At 39.1% G+C, this 17,367-nt stretch overlaps 1 protein-coding gene across 1 annotated transcript in view; it reads right to left on the bottom strand.

Moving 5' to 3' along the window:
• Positions 1–10,248, bottom strand: part of LOC145240002 (uncharacterized) — an 81,278-nt gene extending 71,030 nt beyond the window's left edge. Inside the window, exon 1 of the mRNA XM_080103589.1 lies at positions 9,841–10,248. Within this exon, the coding sequence (XP_079959715.1) occupies positions 9,841–10,028 (188 nt within the window). The 5' untranslated portion in view covers positions 10,029–10,248. The remainder of the gene's footprint in view (positions 1–9,840) is intronic.
• Positions 10,249–17,367: the final 7,119 nt, after the last annotated feature.

Genomic DNA, 17,367 nt, shown 5'->3' on the forward strand with positions numbered 1-17,367 from the left:
ACTTCTTCGTATCGAGCGAGCGCCTCGACCACCGCTTGAACGTCTGTGAGGCAAGACACGAACACGGTGACGTCATCGGCGAACGCGGAAACCCTGGCTCGTGTGCCTCCAGGGAGAGCTATTCCGCGCAGGACTGGTGTAGCCGCCTCGTCCCTTAAATTGCGAAGGAGGGGTTCCAACGCCAGGACATACAACAGAGGCGACAGCGGACAACCCTGTCGCACCGACTGAGAGACAGCGAATGACTCCGATAGCTTACCGTTGATCTGCACCGCCACCGTTGGCCTGTCATACAGAACAAAGATCCACTTGCGGAAGTCCGGATTAAATCCGGCGGCCTCTAACACAGATCCTAGGAACCGATGGTCGACCCTATCGAATGCCTTGGACTGATCTAAACTGATCAGCGCGGCTTCGGCATCGTCTTCTGTCCCCTCTATGATCGAGCGTATCAAATGCAAATTGTCTTGAATCGATCTCCCCTTCACAGCATAAGTCTGGTCTGGTTCGATCAAATCAGTGATGACAACCTGCAAGCGATTCGCAAGAATCTTTGCCAAAATCTTTAACTCTGTGTTTAGCAGAGTCAAGGGCCTAAAATCATCAAAGTTTTCCCCCCACCATGCCGTTGACCTTTCCTCAGCAATGTGATCACACCCTTGGTCACCTGTCCAGGGATGGAGCCCTGGGCAAACCAATGGTTGAACATATCCTTCAGAAGAGGGACTAACATGGGCGACAGCCTCAAGTAAAACTCGTAGGGTAAACCATCAAGCCCCGGAGATTTGTTATAGCCGACCTGCTTCAACGCAGTAATGACCTCATGTTCAGTAATAAGACCATCACAGCTAGCCGCTCGAGCCACCGTGAGGCGGGGCGAGTCAGCCAAATAGCTGCCAAACTCATCGACCCTGAGTCTGGGTAGTTGGGTGAAGCGCACCGATAGATGCTCCCGAAACCCCTCGCAGATCTCCCGAGTCGATACTAAAGCGTGTCCTTCCAGGTTATGTACTTTACGAATGTACCCATCTGAACCGCGCCTTAAAGCAGCCTTACACTCAATGGCGTCAACATTCACAGCCTCGTTAGAAACTTTCTTTAACCTAGCCCTAACTACTTGACCTTCATACCGCTCGCTAGCCAAGCGGTTGAGATCTTGTTTAGCTAGTGCTAACTCTAGGGAATCCCCCCTTCCACCGCCCGGGTCAGCTTATCCTCTAAGCGCTTCTTTGCCTCAGCCTTATCTAACGCAAGGCGTTGGCTATACTTGACAGAGAAGCGCCTAATTTTGGCCTTAAGACTAACCCACCACTTACTCCCTGTAACCGCCCCCACTAAAGCCCGCTGAATTAGCTCAGTGACCTTCAACCGGTAGTCCTCCAGCTCCAACAAGGTGCTGCTGAACTTCCAGTATCCGGCCAGTTTAGGCCTAGCACTTAAGTTCAAATGGGCCATAACAAGTTTATGGTCCGAGTGTCCTAACAAGTGGAACGTGGGGCAAGATAGGAAGTCTACATCGCCTGTTCTAATTAACATCCGATCCAAGTAAGTACTTGGATGGGAAGGCACTACAGAATGCCACGTCCATATCTCCCGCCCCGGATGATCCAGACAAAATCTGTTGACGAGATCGCACAAAGCCATCAGGTCAGACAGAGTGCTATCACACCGCACCGACCCACTAGCCCCCCCGACCTTATCTATCCTGGGATCAAGGATTGCATTCCAATCACCCATTAAAACTAGCCGTTCCGGATCCACTAAGAAGCCCTCCAACCGTCGAAAAAAGGTTGCCCTCTCTACAGCAGCATTGGGAGCATAAACAGCAACAATCCGAAAAACGCTACAATTAACAGCAACATCAACAACAAGCGCCCGCCCGTCCCCGTCTGCGTGAACAACATTCACCGACGCTGACAGGGTGCGATTCACTAGCAAGGAGATTCCACGACTATAAGTATTGCCATATGCTGAGTAAACATCGTAATCGTTTACCAGCACCTGACAATCCTCGTCACAAACAAAGTGGGTCTCCTGGATAGCGGCGATATCTACCTTAAGGGACACCAGGTCTCTCACAACGCGCGAGGCCTTGCTTCGACACCTGATGCCCCTCACATTAAAAGTGGCCAAGTTCAAAGACATGTTCACTTACCTTAAGCAGTGTCACAGACGGGTCTGAAATCCTCGGCCGTAAGGACGTAGAAGGCCTGGCCAAGGCTGCCGGTAAGTAGATCCGTAGAGGGCTGTCCATCCTTAGCCACACCTCCCACGTCCAGGGCAAAGGTTAGTTTTAACGCCCTGTATAATGACGGGTGACAGTAAATGGGAATTCTGCCTTCACATTGGAAATTTATCTTTTTAAGCGAGGGGTGCTCTATATCCACCAGCTGCTGGCCTTTTATAGCCTCCCTCGCTGCCTCCAGCATATTCCAGAGGGCTTGAGTCCTGGAGTCTTTGTTCTCCCGAACAAAGGTTGTCAGCATTGGTGCGTTTTTGAAGTTGCTTGGGTTGGTGATGCTATCCGCTCCAATGAACAAAAAGTTCCGCAGCTTTTCGTACTGCGCTTTCTGCCTCCCATTTAACTCTGGGGTTTGAAGCAGAGAAGCTGTTTCACATATCCTGTCCCCTGGCAGGAAAGGAAACTTTTTCGTCCGTTCTGTGCGGACTTTTGATTTTTTCCCCTGGTCTTCTTTAGGGGGAGGAGAGGGAGGACAGGGGGTGTGTGCGGTGGCCGAATTTGGAGGAGTGTCCGGAGTAGGGGGGTTTGGGGGATTTGCCGTGTCCTTAACAGTCTCTCCAGTGGGTTGCTGGGATGACCTCTTGATGGATTTTGGGGGGGAAGGATTTTTTGGCTCTGGCTGAATGGGGGTAGGGGGTGAGGGGGTTTCGTTGACTGCAATGTCCGGGTAAGCATCCTTCGATCTCCGGCTTTTCTTCCTCTTTGTCTTTCTCTCCTCCTTTGTCGGTCTTAGATCATTGTTGCTGGTCATTACTGGTTGGCCGGCCTCTTCTTCAGATACCTCCTCTTCCTCCTCGGACTCATGTAGTTTCCTCTTGCCAGAGGAAGAGGGTGCCTCCACTTCCATGGCCGCAACGCTAGCTGCTTTTTCCGGATGGTCTTGGATCGCCACTTGTTTGGGTAAATTTTTGGTGGGTCTACCCTTCCTGGTGACCGTCGACCATCCGGCCTCTGCTGCTGGGGGAGTTGGAGCCGTTGACGGCGCTCTGTTTGGGACTGCCTCAGTTGCTGCCTTGCTAAATGTTTTTTCCGGAGCTTTGGCCGGGGCTCGACTACACTTTGATCTTGACCAAAAGGTCAAGTATAGTAATACAAACCTATTTTTGTTCCAATTCAGAGTGTCCCTTTTTGAGGAAGCTGGATTCTCCCTACACTAATAATAATCAACCTTATGTTTAACTATACTCTCGTGGGGAGGCAAGTAAATATGAACCACTGCATGATCTTCACACCTACGTACGTCAACGGACTCCAACTGTGCAGTCATTCACTCATTCAGACATAATACTTGCATTAACCGAATTAAATGAAATCAATAAAATCGATACAAAACCAACCCATACAGGTCATTTACCTATTGTCATGATGACGAGAACGAATAAACTATATTCAACTTACTTCTTTTTAAAAATCATTATTACAATAGTGGCGCCGTCGAAATATAATGTTGAATTAAATATTTGGTTAATTCCTACTTTAGTCACGTCAAGTGCTTCGAAGGAAATTGTTTTTTGTTTGTTTGTTTTTTTTTTACACAGGCATCACCACATTATCAAGGCCAAGAGGCCACTCAAGGATAAGGGTTAAAGAGTGTACAGTAGAAATTGGATAATATACTAATCATTAATAATGAAAATTCGGTAAATTTGATAACTTATATGGAACGGTTCATCAAAAACTTATTTACGTTAGACTTGAAGACAACCATATTGTAGTCAGTTCCAGACAATTCCACAGGCATGCAGTTTTGCAGTTCTAAGAAAGAAGCTTTTTTCATGGAATCTACGTTTAGGTTTAGGTACAAATAAAGAGTGGGGGAAATTATTGATAGTGTTTTCAGCTAGACGAGTGTTTCTTGGTTGGGCAATGTTCTTAAACAACTTAGTCCTATGCAAAAAAAAAAAAAATAAAAAAAAAATTAACAGTAATTTCTGGCTGCTTTTTTTTTTTATTTGTAGAAAAATGTCGTTCATGTTAAAATTGCATATACGAAAACATTCAATTATTTCTCTTGGTGTTTGTTAAGATACAGGGTACCTCTACACTTTATCGCCGAAACTGGAAACGGAACGCCATTTTATTTCGCACACCTGTCATTGAAATCCAAGGGAGAAATCAGTATTTTAAACTATGACCGAAGCATAAGCATGAAATAAATAACAAAATTAAACTAGATAATGATTTTTCGGTTTCATTTAAATTAATTTGTTGTTGACCCTTCAAAGTTGCTTTAATTCAAAAAAAATATTTCATTAAAATTATTTGTTCGAAAAAAAAAAAAAAAAAAAAATATATATATATATATATATATATATATATATATATATATATATATATATATATATTTTATAAAAATCCTATACTGCTTTCATTACAAAATTATTTTATTAAAATTATATTTTCTTGCGCAAACTTTTCAATAAATGTTTTTACAATTATATTTTGATACATTTTTATGCAGTAAATGTTTTGATTTTCAAATGGCGCTCGTGCTCGCCCAGTTTAGACAATTATGAATATGTCAATTTATTTTCTGTTTTTAATATATATATATATATATATATATATATATATATATATATATGTCGCGCGCGACACCGCCCGTCCCCCCTGCCCCTCCGAAATAGAATTTTTGTGAAAAATTAAACAGTCCTTCTGCTCGGTGTATGTCGGCGTGTTATTTACGGTAAATTGGGGGGGGGCGTTACTTTCGGAAAAACGGTAAATTAAACTGCAGAAGTATCTTTTGTACAAGTTCTATAATTGAATAACCCCCCTCCAAAAAAAGAAGAAAACGAAAAATAAAAATGCTTTTGTAAACCGCTCGTGAAAACTTAGATTTTTAGATCAATTAAAAAGCATTAAAAACTACGTAACACAGAAAAATGAACATTTTTTTTTTTTGTTTGTTTCTGAAAACTTGTTATTTCAAATGTCTGCTAAAAAATTATTCCGCGACGTGACAAGTCACCTTAGTACTCGCGTCCATGCGCGAACGCATCATGTAAAAATAGCATAAATGATGGCGGTGAGTTGGCACAAAATAGTGCGAGGGTTCAGGGGTTAATACCATGGAAACGGTAAATTTGCGACGGGTTTGAATATCAGATTCGTTGTCCCCGAAAACCTATAAAGAACCAACTTTTACTGGTCGGTGTTCTGTTGTAGTTAAAGTAAAGATTTACCCTTTCCGGGAGTAATTAATATCTAGTTTAATTCTTTTGTTATTTATTTCTAACTTCGGTCATAGTTTAAAATACTGATTTCTGGTTCGAATTTGAACGACAGATGCGAAATAAAATGGCGTCTCCAGTTTCGGCGATAAACTGTAGAAGCACCCAATATTTACGTACTTGTCATGTCGGTGTTTAAGATACAGTCGACAGATCTAGTTTTTTTTTTTTTTAATATGTTGTTTTAACAAAAATTATTACGTACTTACTTGTCATTCCGAAAATAGTAATATATCCAAAAATTACGAAAAATCATCGAGTAGAAATATATTTCTAGTTAAAAGTAATTTTCACCGAAAATTTGGTAAAATCGCATTGTTCTTAGACGTTAGAGCAGGGGGAACTGTCCATTTGTACATTTCCAGCAAACATTTGTGTTTACGATTGTTATTGCACATCATTTTTTTTGGGGGGGGGGGACAGCAATTTCTTCTCCTGACAATATGAGATTTTCTGCCTCAGTGCATGGTGTTTTCATTTTTATTTTTATTTTTTTTTTTCTAACATGTATAGATTTATTTTCTTGCCTGTCATTTTTCTGTTTGGCGAATTTGAAAATATTTGTCAGCTTTTCTTTTTCTGGTACTAGTGCACTTATTGATCCGTGCTGAAATAATAAGGTTATCATTTAAAAAGCCATTCTTAACATGAGGAGGTGAGGGTGATTTGTACCTATTCTATACTTTAACCTTACAATTGAATAAAAAAACATATCATAAAACTTTAATTAAACTTGGAAATACGATTTTAAAAAAATAGTGCGGCGGATCAGTAAGTGCATTTAGCACCCTTTTTTTTCTTTTTTTTTTTTTTTTTTTCTTTTTTGGTTTAGTCGCTTTCTTCCAATTCGAATGTCGTCTGCTTCGATTTAGATAACGCTTTTTCATTGGCTGATCAAACTCCTAAAAATTACATTACAAATATATATATATATATATATATATATATATATATATATATATATATATATATATATATATATATAATTATTTTTAACTATAATAATTAAATATATATATATATATATATTTAAATAATAAATAAGTAACTAATCAGAAAATAAAGCCCCCCCCTTAATATCACCTTAAAAATTACTAAAAATATAACAAAAAAATTAAATAAATAAAATAAAAAGTAGAGTTAGTGTTTCAACATTTGAACAACGCTCGACTGACACCGATGATTGCCGGTCTCGCCCGATCCATGCTTGACGGGAATTCACGAGAATTCGGGTCAAATTATGCAAGAGTACCAAAATATTTGCAAAATGTAACTGATATTTGTTGTCAGCATACCCACCCGCAAATACTATTTAAAAAAAAGGGGGGAGGGGCTCAGTGTCCGTTGCAGAGAAGTAGATTTATTTATCGATAAAAGTCGTCATTTAAAAAGAAAATTGTGGAGGTGGAGGTGGTGTCGCCTTTAAAAACAATCTCTCCTTCAAGAGCGGTCATAAAATGTGTTTTCAATCGATATTTATTCAATAATGGACCAGTTTTCCTACCTAGCAAAAGGAACGAGTTTTCCGGGCACCAAGAAAATAAACTAAAATTATTTAAGTTAAGAAAAAGGATAATGTGAAAGGATGGGGTCCGAAGATCCAGCCTCGTTCTGAGTTCGGGATAAAAGTGTGTTATGTCATAGTCTGTGACCGGTGTTGAGGCAAAAAATTAACCCTTTGAATATATTATTTATTACTATAGACAACATTTAAGAATTAGAATTTAAAAAAAATAAAAATAAACAGTTCAAAAATTTAGATTTTGAAAAAAATCAAACAGCACAAAGAATTAAAATTTAGAATTTTAAAAAATTCAACAGTTGAAAGAATTTAGAATTTAAAAAAATTCAACAGTTCGAAGAATTAGAATTTTTGGAAGTCTTGCAGTCAGACAATGCAGTAGGTGTATCAGAATTCTGAGGGAATTTTTGACAGCCCTAACACAAAACTGCGAATAAAAAAAAAAAAATCGTAATTTCTCTTTTTAAAGTGGGTTTATTTTCCTTATGGAATATACTTCCAAGATAAACTATTAAAGTTGTTTAAAAAATAATAGAAATATTATTTTTTATTTAAAAAAAAAAAAAAAAAAAAAAAAAAAAAAAAAACAGTGTTTACAAAGTGCCGGCGCGCCTTCATGCAGCCATTTTTTTACGTACTGAAATCAATTGAATTTTACGAGTTAAATATTTTTCAATTTTTAAACTTTAAAAATCTATCAAAATTTTTCTATTGGTTCAATTTTTACGATATTTTAAGGGTCACTATGAAATTTTATGCTCTTTTCAATAAACCTAATATAATATTTTAGACAAACTTTTTTTTAAATCACCCCCACCCATTTTGAAATGTATATTAAAATTTAAATAGTTAATTTATGTACCAAAGTTTTATATATCACAAATTGAAGCTAAAAGATCAATAAATAAAATATTCTAATTTAAAACAAAAAAAAAGTGTTTTTTGGAAATTTACCTGTAAAGTCCAAAGTGTAAAACCTTTTTTTTTTTAAACCACGTTGATTTTTTTTTAATGAAAGCTTATGTTATTCTTAGAATGTCAAGTAAATATCGGACGTTTACGACAATTTTTTCTATTTCATTCAATTTTTTCTTTTTTTAGATATTAAAAAAATTCACTCGATAAATAAATATTAAAATATATCAATCAAACCCCCATGTATTTCATTAAGAGAATAAAAAAATAATTTTAAAAATCGGTCCACTGTTTTTTTTTTTTGTTTTTGTTTTTTATTTTTTTTTTTTTATGGCAAAAACTTGTGAATGTGTTCATTTTTTATCTACGGAGGCCCAAAAATACTAATTTGGGTTTACACCACGCAATAGAAAGAGACATTAATTATGTCCCTTAGCAGTCACCGGAATGTTAAGAATGGCTTTCTAAATGATGCTATTATTTCAGTACGGTACCAAAAATGCACAAGTACCAAAAATGATTTTTGTTTTAATTTAATTATTTTTATTGTGCAATAATTTATATCAGTGTGGGGGAAAAAAAAACAAAAACATTGGATGCGTCTACACTATCAGAACGAAATTTTGTAGTCGATCGAGTCGAGGTGTAGAGTTTTCGGATAAAAAATAGTTTCTACTGATTTATTGCCAATTCTAATAAATTACAACGTTATCTTCCAAATTATGCAGTAGAAATTACCTGAATATTACTGAATTATTAAACAAAACAACTTTAATCGTGTTAGCGGGTGAAAAATTGCAGCTATGTTGTTTAAATCGAAACGGAAATTACCTCCCTTTTGGACTCTCCTGCATAAGCAAATACAATCGTTTTCTTCAAATTCTATTTTTTATTTTCTTTAATAAACAATTTTCTACCTTATCGATTTTCGTAATTTTTGGATATTAAAAATAAGAAGAATATGTAGATACCATTGTTTTCATGCGAAATTCAGTTTTACGATTTCCGAAATCTTGTCTCGATAGTGTAGGAGCACCAAACCTGGTAAATTTTTAGATTAGGTACACCCACCTCCACAATTTTCTTTTAAATGACGACTTTTCTAGGTTTTCGGCTATGCTGAATACGGAAATCGCGTTGAAATTTGCAGGAATAAGTAGTTATCGAGATATAAAAAGTTGTATTATGCATTGTATTCTTTGGCGGCCATCTTTTTTGCGCGCGTGCGCCATAAACAAATCTACGCGCGTAACAAAGATGGCCGCCAAAGAATACAATGCATAAAACAACTTTTTATATCTCGATAACTACTTATTTCTGCAAAATTTCAAAGCGATTTCCGTATTCAGCATAATCGAAACCCTTTTAAAGTCGTCATTTAAAAGAAAATTGTGGAGGTGGAACCTAATCTAAAAAATACCCCAAACCTTATGACAGTTTTTGTGAAAAAAAAAAAAAAAGTAGGAGAAAGTCGTCGTTAAAACAAATCGGAACTGGATGCACTGATGCAGAACACGGACCGTGCTGAAATAAACTTTTTATTTGGAAATCCATTCTTTAAAACACTATTCTGTACTTTCACCTAACAATTTAACAAACAAAAGATACCGTACAAATGAATTAAACTTGAAAATAATATCCAAATAAATAAATAATGTCACGGTCCATATTCTGCATGAGTACTCATAAATATTTAACTAAAAGGAAAAACGAAAATAAACAAACTTAAAAACGGCAAAAAAAAAAAAAAAAAAAATACGTTATGACAACTGAACTGCGATAAAGAAAAAAAATATGTACCTGAATGTGTTGTCGACACCTGTTGTTGTGGTTGTTTTTGTTTTTTTTTTTGTTTTTTTCTTATATATAGAGAGAAGGGAAAATTATATTTTGAAAATATTTCTTTAAAAAGCAACAACAAAGGATACGAATAAGCTCCGGCTAACATCGTCCCAAAACCACTTGTCATGAAGAAGCCATGTTGTTTGGTTGTCATGGTAACAACAATCACAACTTCGCGAGGAGGAAATATTGTGAAGTGAGCGGGGGGGGGGTGATCCGTTAAACGGGGAGAGAAACTGATGGAAAGGCAAGGTGTTTTATGAACCCTTTTCATTGGAAGAGGACGAAAGGAAGCTCGAAGAGGGGGTTACGTTAACAGAATACGTAGCAGATGTAATATTAAAAAAAAAAATGTAATTTAAAAACAAAGTTGTTTTCCTAAAAAAAAAAAATAGAAAAACAAAAGATTAATGTAACATATCTCATTGTCTATCCGACTACGATTTTTGCCTATGCATAGAGTATTGTCGCCACATCTGGGCCGAGAGAGAGAGAGAGAGAGAGAGAGAGAGAGAGAGAGAATCTACCACTCCTCTCTCTCTCTCTCTCTCTCTCTCTCTCTCTCTCTCTCTCTCTCTCTCTTAGACAGGGCCCAAAAAGAGTCTCAAATCGAATAAGTCCCGCAGCCCGCACCCGCACTATCAGACAAGCGCTAACAGCTGTCCATTCGCCACAATATTGCATCCCTGCACCTTTTATGGAATGTGCTCTGATGAACTCATAGTACATGTGCCCTCGATATACATACTTTCGACAAACCCAACAAGCAGCAAAATCCCACCCCATCACTGTTGAGATCCCTAAATGTCAGAAAGCCTTCTATTTTAATAGTTTCTCGTCTTGGACTGCTAGACATTGGAATTCCCTCCCTGTTTCCTACTTCACTGACTGTACTGTCATGCAGAAGATCAAATGTAATATGGACAGACATTTAGGGAGTTGAGTTAATGCTTTTCGGGCACTCCCTAATAAAATAAATATTTCAACACAAGCTACTGAATAAACGAACAAACGACTTCGTAAAACTTACAAGGAAAAGGTTTATTGAAGCAAGGGCAAGATGCCAAAAAGATATAGCTAGGATAGAACTCGTCTGCCTTTGCCCGGTAGTTATTCCCAAGTGGGAACCGTCGATACTGGTGTAGGCAGAGAGAGAGAGTGAGGAAACAGGTCTGCTCTCTTTGACGTCTCGCTGGAAAAGGAAGAGTTTTTCTCGTCCGGGACGGAAGCAGTTATAGTTCCTTAAGGGGGTAAGGAAGATCCCTGTGCTATGCCTCTGATTGGTCAGTATGTGCCATATCGCACAGTCAGGGGAGGCACTGACGCACAAGAAAAGAGTCCTATTTGTTTCTGCTACATAACCCCCTGCTTAGGCTGAAAGCCGACAGAGAAAAAGGTAGCAGAACAAATAGCAAAAAAAAATTAAATAAAAATGTCAATTTATTCACGTTATTTTTTTGTTTTTACAAAGAAAAAAAAATTATTAGTTGTCTGTAAAAAGTTGGGGAATATTTGCGTTATTTTTTTTTTATATATAAAACGTTCTTTTTTGTAGAAAGGAGAGAAAGAAAAGTTTCTTTTTTAACAGAAATATACAGTTTTACATAGTTTCTTTGGCTAATGTACCCGTCGGCCACTACATGTAAGGGTCACATAACTGTTCTCACGTGAAGCATTTACCTCAGGTGTATGATGATGCTGTGTGTATGTTGGAGGAATGTGTGGCTCATGTATTAATGTGTCCAGAAAGGCTCTTTTTACCCTATCTATGGAAACTGTCTCTTTTTTACCACTAATGTCAAGGATAAAAGTTTTATCAGTGCGTGAAAGCACGCGATAAGGGCCAGTGTAGGGTGGAGTTAGGGGAGCTTTTACTGCGTCCTTTCTAAGGAACACGTGGGTCAATGTTGATATGTCCTTCAGGACCAAAGATTTTATGGTCTGTTCCCTAGGGTGCATCAGTGGTAGCTTACTGAGATAGGCTCGTAGTCTGCTGACATACAGAGCTGAGTCAGTTGTTGTATCCTCTATCGGGGTCAGCATCTGACCTGGCAATGATAGAAGTGCTCCATAGACTAGTTCGGCTGCAGAATATACCAAGTCCTCTTTGATTGAGGCACAACAGCCAAGAAGGACGACCGGTAAGTACTCGCTCCATCGCTGTTGGTCAGGGTAAGCGTGTAATGCTGCTTTCAATTGGCGATGGAAGCGTTCTATCATCCCGTTAGAAGCTGGGTGATAGCTCGTTGTCTGAATGCGTGTGATCCCTAGGATCCTGGACAGTTCCCAGAATAGGTGGGATTCGAATTGTACACCATGATCAATGGTGATGGTGGTGGGAACTCCGTAATGCGATATCCTGCCTGATATAAAGTCTTGCGCTACAGTCTCAGCCGAAATGTCTGTGAGGGGGAATGGCTTCAGGCCACCGTGTAAAACGGTCTATACAGGTCAGGAGATACGTAAATTCCTGACTGACCGGCCAAGGTCCAACCAAGTCTATGTGAACATGGCTAAACCGAGTGTCTGGGGTGCTGAATGTTCCAAGGGGTGCACGGATATGCTTGTGTACCTTTGACTTTTGGCAGGATACACAGGAACGTGTCCAGGCGGTGATATCGCGCTTCATATTTGGCCAGAAAAATCTAGCTGTAATCAGCTTCCCTGTGGCTTTGCATCCGGGGTGTGCCAGGTTGTGTAAAGTGTCGAAAACAACTCTACGATGAGTCTTTGGAACAAGTGGTCGAGGTGAATCCATTAAGGTGTCGCAGATGATCTGCATGTCTGAGGTAGGTACGGGCAGGTATGCAAATTTGCAAGTCGCAAATTCAGGTGACGATGGATCCAACGTGTCCAGACTAGGCTGGTCTATGGCCATCTGTTGTAAATCGATATCCGATCGTGAGGATAGAGAATTAATTGGAAGGCGAGACAAGGCGTCTGCCGCTGCGTTTTGCTCACCCAAGATATGTTGGATATCGCTGGTAAATTGCAAAACAAAATCTAAGTGGCGTGTTTCACAGGGAGAATATTTGTCTGGTTTAGAACAAAGTGCATATGTAAGTGGACGGTTATCAGTGTAGATCACAAATTGACGACCCTTGAGTGAATGTTGGAAGTGTTTCACTGCGAGGTACATTACCAGCAGTTCACGGCCAAATGTGCTGTAATGTTGTTCTGCCGGTTTCAGTTGTCGCGAAAAGTATGCAAGAGGTTTTAACTGTTGTTGGTGCTGCTGTTGCAACACTGCACCTACAGCTGTGCCTGATGCATCAACGACCAGTGAAAACTGGGCATCGGGTACAGGATGTGCAAGTAAAGATGTTGTTGCTAGTTTTGTTTTCACTTCATTGAAAGCCTTAAGCTGGACCTCATTAAGTGAGATTTGCTCATTTTTCTTCTTCCTGTTACGTAACAGGTCGGAAAGAGGAGCTAGAAGGTCCGCACAGTGTGGGATAAAGTGTCTGTAGTAGTTCAACAGACCGAGGAAGTGCCTTAGTTGGCGAAGTGAAGTGGGTGGTTGAAGGTCTTGCAGAGCCTTTACCCTTTCTGGTAACAGAAATATACCGTCTGGGCTGATAATGTGGCCCAGGAAAACTAGTGACGAAGCATCAAAAACGCATTTACCAGGGTTAGTCCTTACCTGGTATTGCTTAAACCATTCGAACAGTAGGCGGAGGTGAGTGACGTGTTCCTCAGGTGAGGCACTTGCCACAAGAATATTGTCTATATAGTTATAGACGAAGTCCAAATCACGCACTACTTCGTCCATGAAGCACTGAAAAGTACTAGTGGCTTTATGTAAACTGAAAAGCATAGTTAAATAACCAAACGCTCCGAATGGAGTTGTTACTGCCGTCTTGGGTATGTCGGCCGGATTTACTTGGATTTGTTGGTAAGCCTTGACCAAATCTAGTTTGGAAAAGGTCTTACAACCATGCAACGAGGAAGCAAAATCCTGTATATGTGGGATTGGGTAACGATCAGGTACCGTCATGGCATTGAGTCGTCGGTAGTCCCCAGTCGGACGCCAATCTCCATCATGTTTGGGACCATATGCAAAGGGGAAGCCCATGGACTGGATGAGGGGGCGTATTATTCCCAATTGAATTCAGCCTTCGCTGCTTTAAGTTTATCAGCAGGGAGGTGACAAGGGCGTGAGAACACAGGAGCACCTGTGGTCTCGATGTGATGTTTTGTGGTGTGCGTGGGTTTGCTCACCACGAAATTTAAGTTTATTAACTCTGGGTAGGAGTTTAGCAACTCGTGGTAAGGATCATTTGAAGCGGCAATGAAAAATACCGGCCTGCTAGATGGGACATTTCGCATTATGCCAGGGACGGAAAGTTCCGTACTAACGTCTATCAGCCGGCGTCTGCGCATGTCTACCATTAAATTAAAATGACGCAGGAAATCCGCACCTAGGATGGGGTAAGGTAAATCCACTACGGTAAAACGCATGTAAAGTCTCTCCGTAATTCCAAGTCCAGAGAACGTGAAATTTGACCGTACGTGGGGATGGGGGAGTGATTTACCACTTGCAGTGTGATGGGTGAAACTGGCGGCTTCTCTGTGAGGAGTTTCAGGGGCCAAATGCTGCAAGCTGCTCCTGTATCCACCAAGCAATGCGCTTGGGATAAAGAGTCAGTGATAAAATAGGCACGGTTGTGGGTGGTCTGTGGAGAATGCGTCGTGCTCAGTTCTCCAGACAATTGTTTCCCTGGTTCAAATACGAACAGGGTATTGTACAGCGCTGTGCGTCCTTGCCAAAACGACTATGATAAAAGCATAGTCCTCGCTTGCTAGAGTGACGGTGGTGATGTGGGGATGGCGAACGGCTCTTGTAGTGGCGTCAGGGCGAATGTGGCAGATAGCTGAAGATGACGCATCTTTTGCAATATGGATTTTTTTGCTTTAATAAAATTTACGTTGAAATTTAAGAGGTGAGCCTGTTGTAATTCTGTTTAGTTTTCTTCCATTCTGCCAAGGGCAAAACCTATGTGAGGCTTTTCTCACAGTAATTCTAAACAGTAATTCTAAACAGTACTTCTAAACAGTAATTCTAAACAGTAATTCTAAACAGTAGCTCCTGATGTCCAAATCGAAATATGCGTTGTTTGAAATGCAAAAAAAAAAAAAATGTTGGTTCTGTTCGATGCTTAGAAAGACATCATCATTACAACCATCCCAGGCATTATTCCTTCTTTTGATGACAACAAAAGATTACTCTCTGCTCGTTAAGAGAGGGGGGGTAGTTTATTACCAACTATCTCAAGCACCTGTAGAATGGAATAGACAAAGTCTCATTGTATAGGAGCCCCCCCCCCCGGGAGGAGGGGGTCAGCACAGATGCGTGTTTGCAAATGATGAGTTGTGTGGTGTGCGAAATGACATCACGGTACGGAAAAAACAAAAGACTAACTTGCTGCATGGTTTTTGACGGAAAAGCCTGTTGAGAGCTGATATAGCTTTCTTTGACATGGAAAAAGCTTTCAACCACAGACTATTCATTCATTAAATTTGTTTATTAAATTTAATTCAACCACAGACTATTCATTCATTAAATTTATTAAAAAGCCTGGTGCAAACCGCCACTGGTATGTCAAAGTACTTGCCCATCATGGTTGGAGTACACCAAGGGTTCACCAGTCGGTTTCATAGAAAGACCCCAGGCAAAGTGGAATGAAATCTTACGTAACACACATACATATTAGTTTAGCCATTGAGATGCAATTCGAATGAATACTAAAACGCAAATGGTTCTAATTATTTGCCCGCTTTCTTTCTCTGGTCCATTTCAATGCACTCTCTTTGTCACTTTGTAATGCTAATAAATTTTTGACATGAAGCCGTACACTCAGAGAATTTTCAACCATTGGAAACCTTTTGAAACCTTAAAAAGTAACACCTATGGAGTATTGCTGTCATATTTGGGCTGGTGCATTGGCTACTAGTCTCTCGCTCCTTGACAAGGTTCAAAAGAGAGTCTCAAATCTGATAGGCCCTAAACTGGCATCTAAGCTTCAGCCTCTGCCCCATCAACGAAATGTTGCATCCCTCTGCCTGTTCTACAAGTATTTTAATGGTGAATGCTCTGATGAACTGCAAGCACTTGTGCCCCCATGATGTAAACACCCTCGACAGACCCGACAAGCTGCAAAATCCCACCCCCACACTGTAGAGGTCCCTAGATGTAAAAGATCTTTCTACTCCAGTAGTTTCTTCCCCCAGAACCGCTAGACTTTGGAATTCCATTTCAGGTCACTGCTTCCCCAACTGTACTGACATGCAGAAGTTCAAGTGCAACGTGAACCAACATCTCGCTGCCCTAATCCCTACATAGTACCCCAGTAGTTGTTGCCCCTGATAGTAGCCCCCTACACCAAAGTGGCAATGTGCTTTGTTTGGGGTGAAAATGTAATAAAATAAAAATAAAAATAAAAAAAAGCCAGTATGAGTTTGAAAATTCCTATAAGATCTTGTCAAGAAAATCAGTTTCGGGAGAGACTTCACCAGTCGGCCAACAGAAGAAACTCAAGAACATATTCTCCACAAATCACCCAATATACTCGGGGAAGGGGCAGGGATGAAAGACAAAAGAAATTTTAGGAAAGGGGATTTATGTTTTTCTCTTAATAATAAATTTTTGAATACAAAAGAAAGAACAACATCAAACAACGAAAAAGGTTTGTTAAATATAGGAAGTAAACCGGCCGTGAAGAAGTCAGTCGTATCTTCAGTGAGGGCTAGTATGCCGAAGTGTCCGATGGTTTACTAGTAGGACTATGACAAGAATATTCTTATCATTGTTTGGACTCTCGAGTATATATCCGACACAGTTAAATACAGCTAATCAATCAAGAACCACATCATTCCATCTAAAAACATATATTAACTGATATATACTTGAGAGACAAAATAATGAAAAGAATTTTTTTTTTTTCATAGCTCTAGTCATCAGTTTTTATGGCGAGAGTCGATCAGTTGTTGTGTCCAGTGGACATTGACAGAAGATGGAGGTCTGTCTTGCTCGTCGGTTGAGTTCCCACTGCTGGCTGACTGTAGTTCCCAAAAAATGGCTAAAGAAGTTCTTTAGGGGACAGATGAATCAATGTGCCCCATTAGCTCATTGATCAGTGTGTGACCAAATCACTTAGGCATTAATTCAAAAGAGAAAATAGGTCATTATTTTGTTTGTTGTTGCAAACTTAATGACTCGCGTATCCATTTATAGTGACTTGTACTCAGCTTTGCACACACTACAAGAACAAAGGTAAGCACACACACATACACAATGTAATGCTGCTCAGTGTTGCATAGGTGGGGTCTTTTTAGAGCTGGGACGGGGTACATCTTCTTTTATTTCAATGTTTCATTTTATTTTTATTTTATTTTATTTTATTTTTATTTCATTTATTTCATTTCATTTTATTTTTATTTCATTTATTTTATTTCATTTTATTTTTATTTCATATATTTTATTTTATTTCATTTATTTTATTTTTATTTTATTTTATTTTTATTTTATTTTTATTTTATTTTATTTTTATATTTTTATTTTAGTTTTATTTCATTTTATTTTATTTTATTTCATTTATTTTATTTTTTATTTT

Source organism: Euprymna scolopes, chromosome 19 (genome assembly GCF_053919585.1).
Source record: "Euprymna scolopes isolate OS-2025 chromosome 19, ASM5391958v1, whole genome shotgun sequence".
In the NCBI taxonomy this organism is placed as follows: Eukaryota; Metazoa; Mollusca; class Cephalopoda; order Sepiida; family Sepiolidae; genus Euprymna; species Euprymna scolopes.